Source organism: Plecotus auritus, assembly GCF_963455305.1.
Source record: "Plecotus auritus genome assembly, chromosome: 3".
In the NCBI taxonomy this organism is placed as follows: domain Eukaryota; kingdom Metazoa; phylum Chordata; class Mammalia; order Chiroptera; family Vespertilionidae; genus Plecotus; species Plecotus auritus.
The window spans coordinates 97,066,878-97,088,354 of record NC_137772.1 but is presented as its reverse complement, the minus strand read 5'-3'; the positions used below and the strand labels follow the sequence as shown (position 1 = coordinate 97,088,354).

At 39.0% G+C, this 21,477-nt stretch overlaps 1 protein-coding gene across 2 annotated transcripts in view; it reads right to left on the bottom strand.

The window, feature by feature from the left end:
- Positions 1-1,637: 1,637 nt before the first annotated feature.
- Positions 1,638-21,477, bottom strand: part of VPS36 (vacuolar protein sorting 36 homolog) — a 45,709-nt gene continuing 25,869 nt past the window's right edge. The window contains exons 7-14 of one of the 2 annotated variants that reach the window (XM_080661474.1): positions 12,619-12,651; positions 12,424-12,501; positions 11,537-11,671; positions 8,883-8,948; positions 6,869-6,933; positions 6,000-6,084; positions 4,982-5,058; positions 1,638-4,901 (exon numbers count right to left, since the gene is read on the bottom strand). In XM_080661474.1, coding sequence (XP_080517600.1) covers positions 4,808-4,901; positions 4,982-5,058; positions 6,000-6,084; positions 6,869-6,933; positions 8,883-8,948; positions 11,537-11,671; positions 12,424-12,501; positions 12,619-12,651 — 633 coding nt within the window. In that variant the 3' untranslated portion in view covers positions 1,638-4,807. The remainder of the gene's footprint in view (positions 4,902-4,981; positions 5,059-5,999; positions 6,085-6,868; positions 6,934-8,882; positions 8,949-11,536; positions 11,672-12,423; positions 12,502-12,618; positions 12,652-21,477) is intronic. The other variant, XM_080661475.1, reaches the window with a different exon arrangement.

Genomic DNA, 21,477 nt, shown 5'->3' with positions numbered 1-21,477 from the left:
AGGGGTGGAAGGACCTAAATCCAGATGCAAATGGCTGAATCACTGTGCTTGGTCATTTTTGCCTTAATTAGAATTCTTGCCAAACTATATTACTGTCTTTATTGGACAATTAAGATAGTTTAAGCTTTTCTAAAAGAAGGCAACATAGCCCTAACCAATGCAGCTCAGCAGTTAGTGTTGGCCCATGATCTGAAGGGTCGTGGGTTCAATTCCCAGTCAAGGACACATACCTGGGTTGCAGGTTCAATCCCCCACCCTTGGTTGGGGCATGTTTGAGAGGCAACCAATTGATGTGTCTTTCTCACATTGATGTTTCTTTCTCTCTCCCCACTCCCTCCCTTCCACGCTCTTTAAAAATCAATGGAAAAAATATCCTCCAGTGAGGATTAACAAGAATAAAGAAGGCAACACAGACATGAAAGAAAAAAAAAAAAAAAAGCTTTCAAAAGAACAATGGCACCGTCTTGTCAGTGATATGAACTAAAACAAGCTGGCTATCAAGATATCTTCAATTCTCTTTCAGGGTCAGCAACTGCTCTAATGATCTTGTGCAAATTGTGTAAAATTTATTCACTGTCTCAATAACATCAATTTATATGAAGAGGTCTTTTCTTGCCCTAGGTAATACTAAGAGAAAAGGTTTAACTAATTCATGACTATCAGGACACAAGGAAGTACACAATGACTCAATTTTCAGTGTAATAACTAGATCTTACATGTGTGTTAACCTGACTTGGATATGACCCATATTATAAAATTTGAGTAAGACAGAGTGTGTCTCAGATAGGCTGAGCCCAGACAAGGCTGGCTGAGAAACCTCTTGGGGACTGGGTAAAGGACGAAGATTTAGGTTTGCAAGTCAACACATTATAATCCAAAAACCACTCAGTTCAGTAAATACTTTAACTAGGACAATACCATGTACAATTACTGACTTAGACCAGTAGGAATTCAAAAGAAGTGTTATATGACAGTCCTTAAACTTAAAGAAACCCGATTTCTCTATTTTCTTATGGCATTAAAATAGAGAGCAATACAAAATATAGTCAAGTATATTGGGCAGACAACTCTTATGGAATTTAGAAATAGTAGAGTTGTGTACTGGAAACAAATTTTTGGAGAGCACATGGGATTGATTAATGAGAATGAGGGTGAAGAAGTGAGAAGAAGTAATAAAAGAAGCTTGGACAGACAAGGGAAATGCATCCTAGAACCAGGAAGGGGCACACCTCATGCTGTTCCCTTGACCTTCCACCCACTGCTGATTACTTGGTCCTTGTGAGCCTAGTTTACCAAGCTCATCCTCTCGCACAGGCCTTTTCAGATTCCTCCATGAGAGCTAAGAGCTCCTTCCGCTGTCTTCCACTGCATGGTACCTGTGCCCCTTCCATGGCACGCACTTCATTCCATCCTCAATTAAGTTTGCTCACATCCTTTTCCCCAAGTAGGCCACCCTTTTAAGGGCAAGAGCTCTATCCTACTCACTTTTTGTATCCCACCACCACCACCACCAGTGGCCCACAGAGTTCCTCACACTAAGTTGGTATGTATGAAAAAATGTTTCCTTAACTGAACTGAATGGGAGATAAAGTAGGGTAAAGTGAAGCCAAATTTTAATAGGTAAATGCATCAGAGTTCATTCATTCAATAAATATTTATTGAGTGTTTACTTTGTGCCAGGCCCTGTTCTAGGCTCTAAGGCTATGTTCATGAACAAACCAGATCAAAATCTTTGCCCTTGTGGAGCTAATACTCTAGATCTATCATAAGGGAAGGGATAAGCAATAAATTTACATAAATTCAACCATACCTAGCAGCAAAAAAAGGAGACAAACACATTTAAACAGTTTAATTATTGGTGCTATAAAAGTCTACTGCTGTAGTTTTTATTATATATTATACTTACTATATTCATAACATACTCATACCCAGGTATCACTACAAGGATTCTAATGTAAGACTATATGTAGAACTTTATTGGCATTTAAGAGATTTTCAAGGATCATTTTGAGCATGTTCAATTTCATACTTAGGCACAGTCTTTAAAATCTAACCACCCTATAAGTTGTGACTCTACTACTCCAAGATGAAAACTGACATTGTTGGGCAAAGGAGAATCATTTTAAGTAGATGAGTATGAGAATAATGACATGATGGTCATATTAGTCTGATGATAGCGAACAAGATATAGTACATTCACATGAATACACCTGGTCAATCAACGGTGGAATTCACATCAAGAATTTTTTTTTTAAAAGTTCATGAGCCATTTTCCATTCTTATAAAACAACTAAAATAGTAAGAGCTTGAGGTAAAAAATAATTATAATCAACTCTTGATTACAAACCTAAAAGAACAAATTATAACATACCGGCTTATTCTGATTAAAGGTTTATGATTTTCATATATTTTCCAAAGAGTATTTAAAAGACACCAAGTTAAGAAAAATCTTTTTTAATTTTGCAATAACTTTATATACATTAATACCAATCATTTAACCCCAAAAACAATCTTCACTTGTACAATGTAAAAAAATTTTAGACAGTATGTGACTAGAAATATTCCATTACCATAAAGCTACCAACAGATTAATGCTGCTAAGAGCAAAGTTAGGAAAGCAAAAACAATAATTATACCAACGATAAGCACCAAGACAGAACTTTTTTGCACTTAGGACCTGATTGGTTGTATTTAAACATAACCTCTACTAATAGAGGACCAAAATAACACCTTATTTAACAAAAAAAAGAAAAAGATAAAAAATATATACTGAGGTATGGAAAATGTGAAGAATACCCACGTTAAGAATAAAACAATGCTGCCCTGGATGGTTTGGCTCAGTGATTAAGAGCATCGGCCCACACACCAAAGGGTCATAGGTTCAATCCCCGGACTGCTCAGGGCACATGTGGGAGAAAACCAATCAATGTCTCTATCTCTCGGTCTCTCTACCCCATCCCTCCCAATCCTGTCTCCCTTCCACACTCTCTAAAAAAGAAGAAAAAAAATCAATGAAAAAAATATCCTCATATAAAGATTAACAAAAAATAATAATAAAAACAGTGAAGGCAATCACATTTGATTTGGGGTGTGTTTTTTTTTTGGCAAAATATGTCACTTTACTGCCTCTTTAGTTCACTGTATACAATTCAGATTGCTCCATTTTTGTTAACGTGTTGTCACACTAATGTAAATAAATATGCTGAATTATGGGAGTTTGCTGTAATGAATCCACAGCATTCGAGCTAGATCCCAGTAGCTCAATCTTAGTTGTGCAGCCCAGAGAGGAGTGATGTACAAACAAGCTTACACAATGGCCTGAAAGACTGGGCAGCCAGACATTGAATTTCCCCCAAAACAAACCTGAGGCTGAGCAATGAAGGAATTAGGGGATCTGTCATCACAATTTAGAATCAGTGACAGATTTGGAAAATGAAGAGTAAGGAAGGATGCCTCAGGCACAACATTCCCAAGACACTGGAGGATGTGAAGCAGCAACAGCCACTTTTCTGGGAAGAATCAGGGACTGACTCTGGCTGCACTTGGAGGGATTCTCTGGGTCTGCAGCTGAGGATCCCTGCACCTGTAGCAGCCTCTGGCAGTGGCACACACCTCACTGAGAACATCTGAGAATATGAACCTGGGTATTGCCTCCTCCTGGTCTCAATGGTTCCCTTAACACAGATATTATCCCCTCTGGATGCTTGGCCGAAAATCATCACTGACTTCCACTTCTGACTTAGTCTCAGAATGAGGGTCTCCTCTGTGCCTGCTGGTCCCTGAGTTTGAGGTAATCCCAGCATATTGTACGCTATATAGCTGGAATATACAAAGTCAGGAAGTCCACTTTAACACTCAAGCAATCTAAACTCAGCATTATCCAGTTTTTGTTACCTCAGTAATACTTTTTAGCAGAAAAGTTCCTCCACATAACTTATCATGTAAAGAAAAAATATTGCTAGAATATGATAGGCAGATTTTTAAAGTTCAGTGTGAAACTCCTTAAGGGAAAGAAAAGGAGACATATTATTTTTCCACTTTTATGTTCCTGAGCCATCTACTTCCCAAATTTGTAATCATATCTCTGGGCATGTCTGTACAGCTCTTTAATTCAGTTTCAAGATCCACAGCATTTTTTAAACAAAATGACATAGTTGCATTCTTTAAATGTCAGGCATGAAATCATCACTTAAAAAAAAACTAGTTAGATAATATATACGTGAGTCAGATACAATTCTCTCCTTTTTTAAGGTGCTTTATTTGTCTGCTGAAGACATGTTATGACTGTTTCTAATAAAAGCCCTTAGAAGGAGCCTCCTATGGCATGCCGCAGTTTGATATTTTGTTCCAATGTTGTCAGGTTCTTAAACTACACTGAATGTAGGACTTGCTTCACGAAAACCCCCCAGACTGGACAAAAACTTCTCTTATTTATAATTCAGTGAATTTTAGTCACACCAAAATAACAAACTAACCTGTCTAAACATGCAGCTTCTCTTTTTCTTCCCCCATGAACTAAATAGTTAGATTTGATGATCAAGTTAAAATCCACTATATTTCAAGTTAAACTATGAGGGTTCTATACAAGTGTAGCATGATTTTAAATTCACATTGGCATTCATTTTTCTGTATTTTCCTATATTTGTCCTAAATCAACTTCCTATCCCATAATATTAGGAAGAAATTAAAAGGGTTTTACAGTTCCAGCAAATTCTCAGTTTATCAGAGTTTACCCTTAGCTCAGTATCATACAACCTCTACATGATACAAGTACATGGATAAGGAGTATTTCAAATACAAAAAAACCTTAGCTCTGTGTCATAAATAAATTTGGGTAAAACCGCAAGCCTTCCACTGAGTCGTCTCGGCAAAGATGGCCCATCTTCTCTGCAAGTAGCAACCTAGGAATCAAGGGAGAAAACCACAATCACATGTCCATTCAGAAACACAAGTTGTAACAAAGAGCAAGGACCTTACTTACCTTTCTTTAGCCAGCAGGACAGACATTCCCACAAGCTTGGCAAACTCTTCTGATGTTAGGGATCCCTTTTCTGAAACCTAATAGAAACACACAGCAAAATAAAATTTCATAATTTAGACCACCTAGGTACTAATCTAGAAAGAATTTCTACCAGCAATACTCAGGAAATAATTTACTGAATTTTCTACTAAATCCAAAAAATATCCACTATAGAACTAAGTCTTCACCAATGTTTAATTCTACAAAAGCTGAACGACCCAGACCAAAAAAAGTAAAGGCCAAAATATAAACCCTCTATAATATAATCAAGGCACTGTACTAAAGTCTAAAAAAAATTTTGATATTCTGAAAAGAAATACATAACAAATTCTAATTGAATTCATATTATACAATCCAGTGAAGAACCTTTATATATCAGTTTAGTTTTAAGTATGTGGTCAAAATACCTATAGTCTCAGGTATTTTCATCTAGTTTAAATTGAAAAGTTTAATAAATGTAAGCTATTCAAATTATACAGCCTCACCATAGAGACTATGAAGGTAGTAATAGTTCAAGTACCCTGATGAGTAATAGCAGTTTGGCCATAAAATCCATTTAAACTACAGTTGCTTTTCATATTTTTGAAACAATTATTTCATAAAACAACTTTTGATGTTTGTAATGCTACTTATGTAACTGCTACTAAAAGTAAAAGTTCTATCGTGGATAACATTCTGATTAACAAAGTTAAAAAAACCTGTTCTCAAGACAGCTTCAAACAAAAAGAAAACACCTCATTAATTTTAATTCTCTTTTCTTGTAAGATATTTGGAGCGTTAGTACATTTCAAAAACAGCTTTCAGAGAATAACTATGATTAATATTTATTTATTGCTAATGATAAACCATTTTTAACTGGGCCAACAAACATTACTTTTTAGTAAAGTTAAGTTCAAAAGGAAATCCTGTTTCTCAAGTTGCTAGACATTTGGGTCCTCACAGCAAACCCTAATGACTAGAGGAAACTGGGTTCACATACTGTCTCCAAGGCTGAGGCCACCATTTCCTCTTCCTTGTGGGACTGAAGCTCAATTACCATGACACCACTGTCAAAAACTCGGAGCCTAAAAACAGCAGGCGGGAGAACAAAGCTGTGAATATCTAGGATCTTCAACCACTAAGGAGGCACAAGTATTATTCACCTTCTCTTATGCCCAGGTATGAGGCAATATTAACACAAAACATCATTTGAAACTTAACAATCACAAGCAACCATGGCATAACTATAAAGCTCATAAATAAACTATCATCTACATACTAAAAAAACAAAACGTATCTGGCTATTTTTTCAATATTTTTATTTTCCAATTATAGTTGACATTCAATATTATTTCATATTAGTTTCAGATGTACCACGCAGTGATTAGAGAATTATATAATTTATGAAGTTATCACCTGATAATTCTAGTACCCACCTTGCACCATACATAGTTACTACAATAATATTCACTACGCAGTACATCTCTGGCTAATTTTTTTTTAACCATGGAGATAAGGAAAATATAATTCACAGCTGAACATCTGTACTTCTGGGTCTCCAGAGACAAACACAGAAAGTCTAAGGGAAGAGGAGCTAGTTACCCTGACCTCATGGGAAGAGCCCACATTCTTATCTCACTGCGCCAAAACGACAGGAGTTGGATTACTACCCCCCTCAGGCCATGCACAGGATGGAAGCCAGGATGACAGAGGTGCTTATGGTGCCAAGTGAATTCTGTTAACATAGAATTTCAAGAGGGGCAAAATGTTGGCTCACCCCACAGGATGGCAGACCTGGCAGGGCTTTCCTATCTAATTAGTACAGAATAGTGGCTATTGTTGGCAAACTTCCTGCAGAGATTCTTTTACCTGAGAGGTAATTTCAGAGCTTCCAGCATCTTGCAAGCATTCACTAAATCTTCTGGTGAGAGCAACTAATGGGGGGAAAAAATCCAGTTTACACTGCAAATTAATAGAGTGATGCTATATAATTACGACCACTAAAACAGAAGAGAAATTTTTAAAATTATCATTTATCAAGGATTTTAGGTGGCTTAATCACTACAAAGCAAAAAATTAACAAAGAAGCAAAAACTTCTATTCATTAAAGCAGTGCTAGCCAATAGAAACAGAAGGTAAGTCATATATATAATTTTAAATTTTCTAGTAGGCATATTAAAAAATTAAAAGAACAGGTGAATTTAATTTTAACACATATATACCCAATAGATAAAAAAATTCAGTATACAGAGTGGGGCAAAAGGTTTACAGTTGTTCATATGGAAAATAATACAATTAATAAATAATAATCCTATATAATAAAAGCCTAATATGTTAAGTGTCCAGTCATTCAGTCAACCAATCAAAGCGTAATATGCTAATGATATGCTAAGGCCACTCAACTGCTCGCTATGACGTGCACTGACCACCAGGGGAGAGACAGTCGACCAATAGACCAGTTGCTATGATGTGCACTGACTGCCGGAGGCAGACACTCTGACTGGTAGTTTAGCTTGCTGCTGGGGTCAGGCTGATTGGAACTGAGTGAGACTAGCCGGACACGCCCTGGAGCCCTCCTGCAGTCCCTCCCCGGCTGGCCAACCTCCGGCATCCCTCCCCGGCCCTGATCGTACACCAGTGGGGTCCCTCAGCCTGGCCTTCGCCCTCTCACAATCCAGGACCCCTCGGGGGATGTCGGAGAGCCAGTTTCAGCCTGATTCCAAAGGCCAGGCTGAGGGACTCCACTGGTGCACGAATTCGTGCACCAGGCCTCTAGTACAAGAATAAACTGTGTTTTGCATACTCACAACTGTAAACCTACTTCTGCCCCACCCTGTAAAATCGCTATAAAAAATTTTTAATGAGATATTTAAGATTTCTTTATTCTGTACTGTCTTCTAAATGAGGTGTGTAATTTACACTTTCATCAATTTGGATTCACTACATTTTAAGTTCACAATCATCACATGTGGCTAGCTAGTCACTACCCTTCCAGACCATGGAACCGTGTGGTGGTTGACAAGCACAGCTTTGAGTCACACAGAATGGCTATGGAGCCAACCCAGCCTGGGTCCAAATCCCTATCAAATCAGTCTCCAGGTGCAGCCTATGTAAAATTATTTAATCTTTCTAAGCCTCAATTTCCTCACCCCAAGTTACCACCAGATTGGGATAGTAAAAGTAGCTGCCTCACTGAGTTATTGGGAGGATAAATGAGGTAAAGTGCAGAGTGCCTGGTAGATAGTAAGTACTCACCAATGGCAGTTATGACTATTCAAATAAAAAGAGCATAGGCTTAATTTGTGAGTCAGGGGTGAACACTGGAAAGACAGAGCAAACTGCTGACACCACAAAACTGTGTTTGACTGTGAGGGCATAAGGAGTGCATGGACAGAACCTTGGAGGACAAGGGCATCTGGGTGTGAAGGGTCAATGAAAGTTGAAGAATAGCCTCAGCTGATTCACAGCCAAAGGAGCATGGCAGCTTTCCCTCTGTTATCTACAGGCACTCTGTATCCACCCCAATTAAGTCAAACAGCTAATTATCCCAGAGAAAGGGCATCATGTCCAACTTATTAATCACAATACAAACACAGACTATTAGAGCTGAAAGCTGTCAGTCAGTCCAAAGGGTAGAAAGGGTAGAAAAACTGAGTTTGAGAGGTTAAGTAAACTACTCAAGTTCACTCAGCAAAACCAGGGACAGAATCTACCTCCTAGATCACAGAGTGGTTCTTTCACTGCACCATACTTTTCCTCAAAATAGTTTTGATAGTCACAACCCTTCCTCAAATTGTATTCATTGTAGGGAAATTTGTATTATATTAAGAAAGTCTATATTTAGTTTTTTAAAAAAAAAGAAATCTAAATATTCTATGCTTACTTCCATTCCTCGAGCTCGGTTTACTAAACAGTACACCTCCGTGAGTGACATTATACCCCCTCGTTCCTATTAAAATAATGAAAATTTTAAAAGTATTATGTTATAATTAGCACCAGTTAGCATTTCTTAGAAATCATAATCAGAGTGAAATTGGAAATTATAAAATTTCTTAAGAAGCTTTTAAAAATACTATTCACACACAGGAGAACTTACTCAGATACCATGAGACATTTAAATTCAATATCTGGACTTTAATATCATTATTACTCTTTTCACATTTACTTAAATGAAAAAAGAGTCTCTCCACCATGTTTCAAAAGTGTTTTAAGTTATTCTAGCTAATAAACAATGAAACTATAGAACTGAGTAAGAATATCTCCATTTTGCTGCTCCTAGAATATAATAATAAAAGCGCAATATACAAATCAACCAAATAACTGAACTGCAGAACGACCGTCCAGACGACCTTCCGGATGACCATGCTATGACACCCACTGGTGCCATGCCAGCCAAGATGGGTGCAATGCAATTGATCAGGGGCCCAGACATCGCCCCATGATTGCCCTGCAGAGGGAGTTCCAGGCCACCAGCCCATAGGGCAACTGATCAATCGGGGGGGCTCCACGATCGCCCCAAAGAGGGAGGCCCAGGCCACCAACCAGCAGGGTATGGCGGGCAGGTGGGGCCTCTGTCTGCGGGGGCGATCCATTGCGGAGCCCCAGCCAGGTGGACAGGGCCTACTTCTTTGGGGCAATTGATGGCGGAGCCCAGTGATCAATCACCCCAAAGAGGGAAGCCCAGGCTACCTGGCAGCAGCGCTGCAGTGGGTGGGCGGGGCCTCCCTCTGCCAGGGCGATTGATCGCAGGGCTCCCGGACTGTGAAAGGGCACAGGCTGGGCTGAGGGGCCACCCCCACGTGCACCAATTATGTGCACCGGGCCTCTAGTGAAGTAATAATGTAGATGATGACTGTCAATGGCTGCTAACATCATAAAGAAAAGACAATCAGACATGTACCTCCTGATGAAAATGCACAAACTCTATGAAATATTCTTATAAAAAAATAATAACTTCTAGATATAACTACCAGATTACAGGAAACCATGTTAACATACAAGTCAGCAAAATCCAGACTGAGACACTCTATCAGATAAACTATTAATTTCTCCAATCAATAAATTGGGAGGAGGGATAGGAAAAAGGAAAACCCATGGAATTAAAAAAAACTTGAGAGACAAATCAACCAATTGCAATGTATTGTGATTTGAACAAACCAATTGTAAGAGAAAATGTGAAAAATAACTAGATATTTAATAATGTTAAAAAATTATTTTTAACTTTTCAGGTGTAAAATGGGATTATAATTACATTTCAAGGTTTATTTATTACTAGAGGCCTGGTGCACAAAATTCGTGCAGGGGGGGCAGGGGTGTCCCTCAGCCCAGCCTGCACCCTCTCCAATTTGGGACCCCTCAAGGGATGTCCGACTACCCATTTAGGCCCGATCCTGGTAGGATGGGGCCTAAATGGGCAGTCGGACATCCCTCTCACAATCCAGGACTGCTGGCTCCCAACTGCTCGCCTGCCTGCCTCCCTGATTGCCCCTAACCGCTTCTGCCTGCCATCCTGATCACCCCCTAACCACTCCCCTGCCAGCCTGATTGATACCTAACTGCTCCCCTGCCAGCCTGATTGCCCCTAACTGCCCTTCCCTGCAGGCCCGGTCACCTCCAAGTTCCCTCCTCTGCTGGCCTGGTCACCCCAACTGCCCTCCCCTGCAGGCTTGATCACCCCCAACTGCCCTCCCTTGCAGGCCTGGTCCCTCCCAACTGCTCTCCCCTGCTGGCCATCTTGTGGTGGCTATCTTGTGTCCACATGGGGGGCAGCCATCTTTGACCACATGGGGGCAGCCATCTTATGTGTTGGAGTGATGGTCAATTTGCATATTATTCTTTTATTAGATAGGATCATAATTATATACTGAAATATTTACAGATAAAAGTGCTATGATATCAGGGATTTGCTTTATAGTAATTCAGAGTGAAGGTTGGCTTACAGAAGAAGCTAGATGATGGGCACATAAGGATTCATTATACTAGTCTATTTGTTCATGTTTGAAATATTTCTTAATACAAGTGCTTTAATGAGTAAAGTTCTGATTGCCTGAATAATGTTAGACTAGAAGAGAAATCTTATGAAATTAATAGTACATATATAGGGTGGGGCAAAAGTAGGTAGCTGTATGTGGAACAGCTTATTCTTATATTATTTGTTAATTATTGTATTATTTTCCATACAAACAACTGTAAACCTACTTTTGCCCCACCCTGTATACTGACTACTGATATACAAAAATAGCTAAATATATAGAAATCATATATTTCCTTTTGAAAATAAGAGATAAGAAAAACTTCATATTATCTAGATTTAGAAAGTTACAGATATCTTAAGTGAAAATTAAAAACAATTTAGAAGATTACTGACAAAGAACCCATCAATAAGTACACTGAACTAATTTAATATTCCTGAGAGAAAAAAATAACATGATGGTTAAACAGTAACCACATCATGAAAGGAGTTATGCTCTTAAGATTTCTGATTACACAGAAATAATTTAACACAAATTAAAAAGACCATTTAGGTTTTGTTTTTACCTCTAAAGGGGCCTGCAATATTCCAGCCAGCTGTTTAGCCAGCTGCATGTGGTACTGTGTGCCTGAGCCGTAGGTTTCCCTGGTAACTGGGTTAGCTATTCCCATGCTCAGCAAATAGGATTTAAACCTGATGGTCTATAAGAGTAGAAAATACACAAAAAGACAATTCAGAATTATTCTCTCCCAACATTTGAAATCCTTCCATCATAAATTCAATTCTACTCAATTACTTATCATAGTTCCCTGCATAAATCTAATTATCCTTCCTTCTATCTTGCTATCTCATACTCCCTTTACTTCACAAGTTTGATGTGAGAAGTGATTTAAATAACCATGCTATGGTTAATGCCAACCAAATGATACAACTGAGAACTTAGAAAAATGGCTTGTCTAACCGGTTTGGCTCAGTGGATAGAGCGTCAGCCTGTGGACTGAAAGGTCCCAGGTTCGATTCCAGTCAAAGGCATGTACCTTGGTTGTGGGCACATCCCCAGTAGAAGGCAGCTGATCGATGTTTCTAACTCTCTCTCCCTCTCCCTTCCTCTCTGTAAAAAATCAATAAAATATATTTTTTAAAAAATTTTTTTAAAAAGAAAAGAAAAATGGCTTGACCAGATTATAGACAAATTTAATAAACTTATGATATATAAAATATACACTCCTTACATATTTCAATATGTCTTATACACTCTCAGAAAAGCTATTGAAATATCCTATAATCCCACTAAAATTAACAGTTTTTATGGTTGACTTTTTTTAGCACTTTCATATGTCCTCAAGTTCTAAAAGAAATAAAACACTACATTAAAAAAGCAATCTGGTAAGCTACTAAAACATCACTGCATTATTTCTGTAGTTTCTCATGCCTTAAAAAGCAACCTATTTACCTCATCTTCTGTGATGTCACCTTGCTTGTCTTTAATCTTATTAGCAATTGATTTTGATAACTCCACCATTTCTTTAGCCTGTCAAGAGCACAGTAAAAGTGAAAAGAAATAACTGTCCCCCAAGAGTCTGCTAACAAATATATTTTCAAAACTATAATAATTGGTGTGAATTTAATAGGTATAAATGACATATACCTTGATCATTAGCTTGCTGAGGTCTTCAAAGGCCTGAAATGAGAAATTAGTTTTGTTGAAATCTGTCTAAAGAATCAAAATGTTTTAAAGCAATGAAGCACTCTGTTTTCTTCCCTATGATAAAAATATATAAAATTTTCTTCAATTTTTATATAAATATTTATACAACTGGTAAATCTACCTTATTCTAAGTCAGATTAGTTAAGAAACCATAAATTTTCCTAAACTTGCAAAAACTTTTCAAATTTTCCCAAAGAGTTAAAAGGTGATTAAAAAAAACAAAGGGTTACATAAGTGATAGTCCAGAAAATATTATTAACTGTTCTTTAACACAAATAAGAAAATTTGTCACTAGCTTTTCCCAAAACCATTTCCTGATAAGAGGCATTGTAAAGCTTTCCTGGTTGAAAATGGCAATATGCAGCTGCAGTAATACTTTGGGCACAACAATTTTGGCTTTAATAGCAGGTGTGATTTAACTAAAACCATAAATCTCAGCCTCTGAATACTGAACATATTATACCTGTGGTTTTGGATATAGTGAATATCACAAAAGTAAAACATTCAAATACCACAAAAACATATCTAAATAAAAACTTTTTAATTTAATAAATCTTTATTGTTCAGATTATTACAATTGTTCCTCTTTCTTCCCATAGCTCCCCTCCACCCGGTTCTCACCCCACCCTCTGCCCTTACCCCCCACCACTGTCCTCATCCATAGGTGTACAATTTTTGTCCAGTGTCTTCCCGCACCCCCCACACCCCTTTACCCCCGAGATTTGTCAGTCCACTCCCTTTCTATGTCCCTGATTCTATTATATTCACCAGTTTATTCTGTTCATCAGATTTTTTATTCACTTGATTTTTAGATTCACTTGTTGATAGATATGTATTTGTTGTTCATAATTTTTATCTTTACCTTTTTCTTCTTCTTCCTCTTCTTAAAGAATACCTTTCAGCATTTCATATAATACTGGTTTGGTGGTGATGAACTCCTTTTGCTTTTTCTTATCTGTGAAGCTCTTTATCTGACCTTCAATTCTGAATGATAGCTTTGCTGGGTAAAGTAATCTTGGTTGTAGGTTCTTGTTATTCATCACTTTGAATATTTCTTGCCACTCGCTTCTGGCCTGCATAGTTTCTGTTGAGAAATCAGCTGATAGTCCTATGGGTACTCCCTTGTAGGTAATTAACTGTTTTTCTCTTGCTGCTTTTAAGATTCTTTGTCTTTTGCTCTTGGCATTTTAATTATGATGTGTCTTGGTGTGGTCCTCTTTGGATTCCTTTTGTTTGGGGTTCTCTGCGCTTCCTGGACTTGTAAGTCTATTTCTTTCACCAGGTGGGGGAAGTTTTCGGTCATTTTCTTCAAATAGGTTTTCAGTATCTTGCTCTCGCTCTTCTTCTGGCACCCCCATAATTCTGATGTTGGTGCTTGAATTTGTCCCAGAGGCTCCTTACACTATCTTCATATTTTTGGATTCTTTTTTCTTTTTGCTTTTCCAGTTGAGTGTTTTTTGCTTCTTTGTATTTCAAATCTTCGACTTGATTCTTGTGATCTTCTAGTCTGCTGTTAGATCTCTGTATAATATTTTTTATTTCAGTCAGTGTATGCTTAATTTCTAGTTGGTCCTTTTTCATATCCTCGAGGGTCTCGCTAAATTTATCGTCCTTTTCTAGAAAATTCTTGAAAAACCTTATAACTGTGGTTTTGAACTCTAAATCCAGTCATTTGCTTTCCTCGATTTCTTTCATTTGTGATCTCTTTGTCTCTGCATTTTGGCTGCTTCCCTGAGTTGATAGAGTGGCTTTGTGTGCTTGGTGTCCTATAGGGCCCAGAGGCTCAGCCTCCCCTTGTTACCTAAGGTGGACACTCTTGGTGCACCCCTTTGTGGGCTGTGTGCACAGTCTTGTTGTAGTTAAGCCTTGATTGCTGTTGGTATCACTGGGAGGAATTTACCTCCAGGCCAATTGGCTGTGAGGATCAGCTGTGTCTACACTGGGAGAACTTCTGTGCTGGAGACACCCTTATTAGACAAGACTTGCAAAAGCCTCTGTGCTCAGGTTAGATGGGCCGGAGTCTCAAGGCGGAGCAGACAGCATTGGTTTCCCATCAGCCCTGCCCTAATAGGCCCCTGTGTCTCAGTGTGCCGTGGTAATCGCTGCAAGCACCTCTGAGAGAAAGCCGCCCTCGAGTTCCGCCCGCTGCCAGACAGTCCAGTTTCTCCCCAAATAAGTCTGGGTCCCCAGAGTCTCGCCCGGAACTGGAGTTCAGTGCAGTCGGGAGCTTTTGTCTCCCTCCCGCTTGAGAAAGCCAGCCGCATACTCAGTTGCCCGCCCTCTCCGCATTCGCGCCTCCGTACCTCTGCCTTCCGCAGTTCCTCTGAGCCTCAGTGTGCTTTTCTCTTTCCTGACAGTCCATTTTCACCCTGTATGAGTCTGGGTTCCAGAGTCTCGCCCGGAACTGGAGTTCAGCGCAGTCGGGAGCTTTTGTCTCCCTCCCGCTTGAGAAAGCCAGCCACGCACTCAGTTGCCAGTCCTCCCCGTGCGCATCTCAGTACCTCTGCCTCCTGCAGCTCCTCTGAGTCTCAGTGTGCTTTTCTCTTTCCTTCTAGTTGTAGAATTTCCACTCAGCCAGCCTTCCTGTGGTTCTGGATGATGTCCGTTTTGTCTTTTAGTTGTAGTTTTGAAATTGTTGTGCGAGACAGTAGTTTAGGTGTTTACCTATGCCACCATCTTGGTTTCTCCCTAAATAAAAACTTTTGATCGTTTAATTTATTACAATGAATATCCACTTCAAAGGTCTCTTCAAATTTAATCAGACATGTTTATAATAAATGTTTCAAATTACCAAAAATATACTTCCAGTGTAGAATACTTTCTAATTGATGTGCACAAATGTTGTTTTTTAAAAAACAAGTAAGCAATGTATCATTATTTGAAAATTTTCTGGTTCACATAGAATAGTAATCAATAGGTTCTGATTAGCTCATTCCCATGTTAATTACTTGCAGGAAAGCATCCCCCATCTGCAAAAGGACTTTGCTAAAATAAGTGTTATGTAGGATTCTTATGGCCAGTTCACTAAAGCTAATACCGAAAACAAAGGGGAATGTGCACACACCTAACAGGAATTTCCTCAGATAAACAAAAGGCTTAAACACTGGATTCTTATCAGCAACAGCCAGCAGATGCAGGAAACCTTCTGTGGGAAACTGTGGGCACCAGCTCTGAAACTCAGTCAATTCTAACGTTTAAATGGAGGGCAAATCACACACCAACCAGTGTTCAAAAGTAAAACACACTAACACTTTACATACCTAGATTTTTATTTTGAATGTTAAAAGAATTTTAAAGGAAACTAGGATGACAATACTTTTAAATTTTTTATGGTAAATCACTTTAGTTATTATATTTTCACTTAAAAATGCTAAAATAGTGAGTTCACACAGAATATGTAGATTAGCCCTTATTTCTATGGTTCATAAAATACAAATATAAATATTTTATATTTATAGAAGAATTTCCTATGAAATAATTTCAATAATTATAAAACACCAACAAAAGCTTCCTCATTTGTATTTCTATTATTCTAAAATTTGAAATTAGCCAACTACCCAAAAAAAATGGGTGGAGAAACTACCTACCATAAACTTAAAGCAATATAGGTAAAAATGCAAAATAGATGCATGTTCTCATTCTATTATTTCATTTGACAGTTTATAGAACTTACCATGTCCACAATAAAATTTCTGTTCCAATTTTTTTAAAAATGTGGCATCTGCCTTAAATGATGGTACCCTCTTAAGCCAATGTGTAGCATTATTTCTTACAGACTTTCAGTCATTACTTTGGTTATTAGTTTCAGTAACTGTTAATATATTCCTTAATTTTCTGTTTCAATATTCTTGATTCTGTACCTTTTCATATTCCATTCCCTCTACCTGGACCCTCTTATCCCTACTGATGATCTGCTAGCAGCTGCTCAACTTTCAGGCCTTGACTTACATTACTTCCGCTAACAAGCCTTCCCTGACTCCAACAGAAGAAGGCCCATTATGTCTTCCAGTTGCAGCCACTATTTTCTTCTAACATGACATTTCTCACATTGTAGAGAAAGCCAGTCTGCCTGCCCACCGGGCACATTACTGCAATATCTACAACATCTGATGCAGAGCTCACACAGAGGAGAGACTAGGGACTATCTACTGAATAGCACATGCTTGCATAGAATACTCTGAGTAATGTAACTGTGAAAATTAGATTGAAACACAGTAACATTTCATAAATTAAGAATAACAATATTTTAAACACTAAAGCAGTATGGCAGCATTCAGAAACCACCTCTTCAAAATAGATTCTCCCAGGCCGTGGTATTTTGTGGAAGAGCCACACTCAAGGGGCCAAAGAGCCACATGTGGCTCGCGAGCCGCAGTTTGCCAACCACTGTCATAGCTCTAAAAGTTCAGGAAAATGAAATTCACATGAAAATGAGCAATAGCAAAGTATCAAGGTCAAATCCCACACAAAAGTAAAAGGAGAAAAATAAGAATAACATTACAGAAATTGAAAGCATGCCAGAAAGACTTGTTCACAGATCAGATCGAAATGTACTAGGTGTACCGGTTAATAATGCGGATTTTTTTCAATAGATGGAGTTACACATATATTGATACATATGCGATTTGATATGTATGCTATTTTATACATATCACAGCAAGCTTCAAAACTTCGTATGTCAACTTTGCTGAAGGTGTTATCATAGATATTTTTACGCTTAAAAATGTCGCATTTTGTGCCAAATAAAGAGCATTTGTGGGAAGGTTTAATTCATTACTTTATTTTGAAGAAAAAGTTATCGTATACTTCGGGAAGCTTATGGTGAACATGCTCCATCTCAAGACACTTGTTAACACTGGTTTAAATGCTTTCAAAGTGATGATTTCAATGTGAAAGACAAAGAATGTCCAGGTCAACCAAAAAAGTTTGAAGACCAACAATTACAAGCATTATTGGATGAAGATTCGTGCCAAACTCAGAAACTTGCAGAAAGATTAAACATTACTCAGCAAACAATTTCCAATTGTTTACAAGCAATGGGAAAGATTTTAAAGGAAGGAAAATGGGTGCTACATCAACTGAACGAAAGACAAATGGAAAACGGAGAAGTCATCAGTAAAATGTTGCTACAACGGCATGAAAGAAAGTCTTTTTTGCATCGAATTGTGACTGGTGATGAAAAGTGGATTTAGCCCTAACTGGTTTGGCTCAGTGGATAGAGCGTCGGCCTGCAAACTGAGGGGTCCCGGGTTCGATACCAGTCAAGGGCTGCGGGCACATCCCCAGTGGGAGGTGTGCAGGAGGCAGCTGATCGATGTTTCTAACTCTCTATCCTCTCCCTTCCTCTCTGTAAAAAATCAATAAAATATATTTAAAAAAAAGAAAAGTGGATTTATTTTAAGAATCCCAAACGCACAAAATCGTGGGTTGATTCAGGTCAATCATCAACATGGACTGCAAGGCCAAATCACTTCAGAAGGAAGACAATGCTCTGCGTTTGGTGGGATCAGGAAGGTGTGGTGTATTATGAGCTTCTAAAACCAGGTGAAACTGTTAATACTGATCGCTACCGACAACAAATAATCAATTTGAACCACACTTTGATCGTGAAATGACCAGAATGTGCCAGAAGACACGGCAAAGTAATTTTGCTTCAAGATAACACACCATCACACACTTCAAAACCAGTTAAAAACACATTAAAAGATCTTGCCTGGAAAGTATTAACCCACCAGCCATATTCACCAGACCTTGCTCCTTCAGATTACCACTTGTTCTGATCGATGGCACATGCACTTTCTGAGCAGCACTTCAAAACGTATGAAGAGGTGGAAAATTGGGTCTCTGAATGGTTTGCCTCAAAACAAGAAAAGTTCTATTGGGACGGTATCCACAAATTACCTGAAAGATGGGGAAATGTGTAGCTAGTGATGGACATTACTTTGAATAAAACACTTTTGATTTTTCTCTTGAAATTATCATGTTTTCTCTGATTACAAAATCCGCCATTATTAACCAGTACACCTAGTAACCTTTTTATTTCAAACTAGAGGCCTGGTACACGAAATTCGTGCACTCATGGGTGGGGGGGGGGGGGCTCTCAGCCCGGCCTGCCCCCTCTTGCAGTCTGGGAGCCCTCGGACATCCTTAGCACTGCTGCGGAGGCAAGAGAGGCTCCTGCACTGCCGCTGCACTCACCAGCCATGAGCTCGGCTTCTGGCTGAGTGGCGCTCCCCCTATGGGAGCACACTGACCACCAGGGGGAAGCTCCTTGCCGTTGAGCAAGATCAGGCCGAAACCAACTATCCGACATCCCCCAAGGGGTCCCGGATTGTGAGAGGGTGCAGGCCAAGCCAAGGAACCCCACGGGTGCATAATTGAGGCCAGGAAGGACGCAGGAAGTTGGCCAGCCGGAGGGACCGCAGGGGGCTCCAGGGCATGTCCAGCCCATCTCGCTCAGTCGAGATCCTAGCAACAAGCTAACCTGCCAGTCAGAGTGTCTGCGCCCTGGTGGTCAGTCACATCATAGCAACTGGTTAACTGCCCCCTGGTGGTCAGTGCACATTATAGCGAGTGGTTGAGCGGCCTTAGCATATCATTAGCATATTACTCTTTGATGGGTTGAACAGATGACCGGACAACCGGAAACTTAGCATATTAGGCTTTTATTATATGGGATGAGCTAAAACATGTTTTAAAAAATGACAAAGGCTATGAAAGGACAATATATGTCATAAATGAAGTGACAAGATTCAGGAAAGAATTTTTTTTATCATTTCTGAAATAAAGACTATACTAGACAGAACACAAGAGTGAATGGACACAACAGATATCTTAAGAGAAGGTGAAAAAAATAAACATTTTCTAAATAAAAAAGAAATGAAGAAAGAAATAAAAGAGGTTTGGAAGTCACAAAAAGTAAATATAGGCGATAAAGCTACAAATACAGCTAAGAGGACTCTCAGAATTTAAAAAAAAACACAATTTTTAAAATTAAATAAATAAATAGAAAGAAAATTACAACATAGAAAAACTTCCCTGAAATTAAAAGAAAAAACTTCTGAATCCAAATATTGAAAGCATCCTATATAATAAAAGCCTAATATGCAAATTGTCCCCTCAGGCAGTCGTTTAACCAGAAGTTCAACCACTCGCTATGATGTGTGCTGACCACCAGGGGGCGAAGCAGAACATGGCAGGTGTTGGAAATGCGGTGCTGGCAGCGGGCGGCAGTAAAAGCACTGCCAGCCCCAATGTGCCCCAACGAGAGTAGGACCACAGTGGGATGGTGGAGCAGGTGAGCGGGCAGTGCCAGGCCAAGGCGGGTGCAAGCAGGGGCCCAAATGCCCTACCAATTGCCCTACAGATAGCGACCAGTGGCAGTGCGGAGGGCAGGGCCGCCGCCCAGCTTCCAGGTGCTAACAGAGCCAGGCGGGGAGCCCAGCCCCGATCGATCACCCCACTGGCGGGATGATGGAGCAGGTGAGGGGGCAGCGCCAGGCCAAGGCAGGTGCCAGGCGGGGCTACGGGGCTGCAAGGCTGGGGCACAAGCTGGGGCCCGATCCCCACAGGCCACTCTGAGGGACCCCACCCGTGCACAAATTCGTGCACCAGGCTTCTAGTGTTGGATAACAACCAAGAATGAGTAACACATTCTAGTAAACACATACACAATTTAGTAAAATTACTAGGCTTTATTTTTTTAAAAAAATCCTTTGAGTACCTAGGAAAAACAGCAAGTGATTTTTAAGGGGTGAAAAAATTAGAAGAGCATCACTCTGTAGTAGCAACACTGCACGCCAGACAAAAAATTAAAAGTAACATAATGAAGGCTCTCAAGGAAAGAAAATATGAGCCAAGGATTTTAAATCCACCAAAACTGACTTTCACATATAAGGAATACAAACATGCCAGAACTCAGGGAATATTGTTCCCATGAACACTTCCTGAAAAATCTATTAGAGAAGGAGCTTCAGACAAACCAAATGAATAGAGGGAGATCAGCATAAGGACTGGGTAGTATTACACAAATAGTTACTTACAAAACTGTGACTAAATGAGAGCTAGAGGGGAAATAGTGTATATATAGTGGCAGAATGATCAGACAGTATAGATGCAGCACAGCTATTCTTAAAGCATGGGAAGAACACATACAAAAAAATTCTTTTTAACTGTTTTAATAAGTACTTGCTAGTGTAGTCCTGAATTTGAATAGGACGTATCAGTTTGACCTCATGAAGTACTTTAATTTTAAAAAAAATAAAATCTAGCTCTTTCCACTGAAAAGGCCTAGAAATAAAGATCTCTCCAATATAGATGCATATACTTAACAGGTAGACTGTGGTTTTGAAATAGCCATTTCCTACTAAAGACAAGCAGAGCTTCTCAGGTGTGGTTGATTCTGTATCTGGGGCAGGCTGTGTTCAAGATGGTCCTGGAACTTTTGTCACACAAGATTGTAAGTAAGCTATCAGAGTCCACAAGGTCACCTCAAAGCACTCAGCAGCCAACCTGAAGAGGCTACCATTGGCCAAAGATGAGATAATTGGAGCTTTAAATAGAATAACAATTGTAATTTATCAAATATGTTAAAATTTATGAATTCACAGTAATATGTAAAAAAAGATAACCTGGTTAGTCACCTTTGGAGGATAAGGAACCAATTTATTATCCTGAGAATAAAGGGGAGGAAAAAGCCCTTATCCTTGCCTTCCCTATATAAACTGTATCACTGAGTATTAAATGAAGGGAAGCATCTCTTTAAAGAGTATTCCAACTAATAAATGAAAAATAAATCAT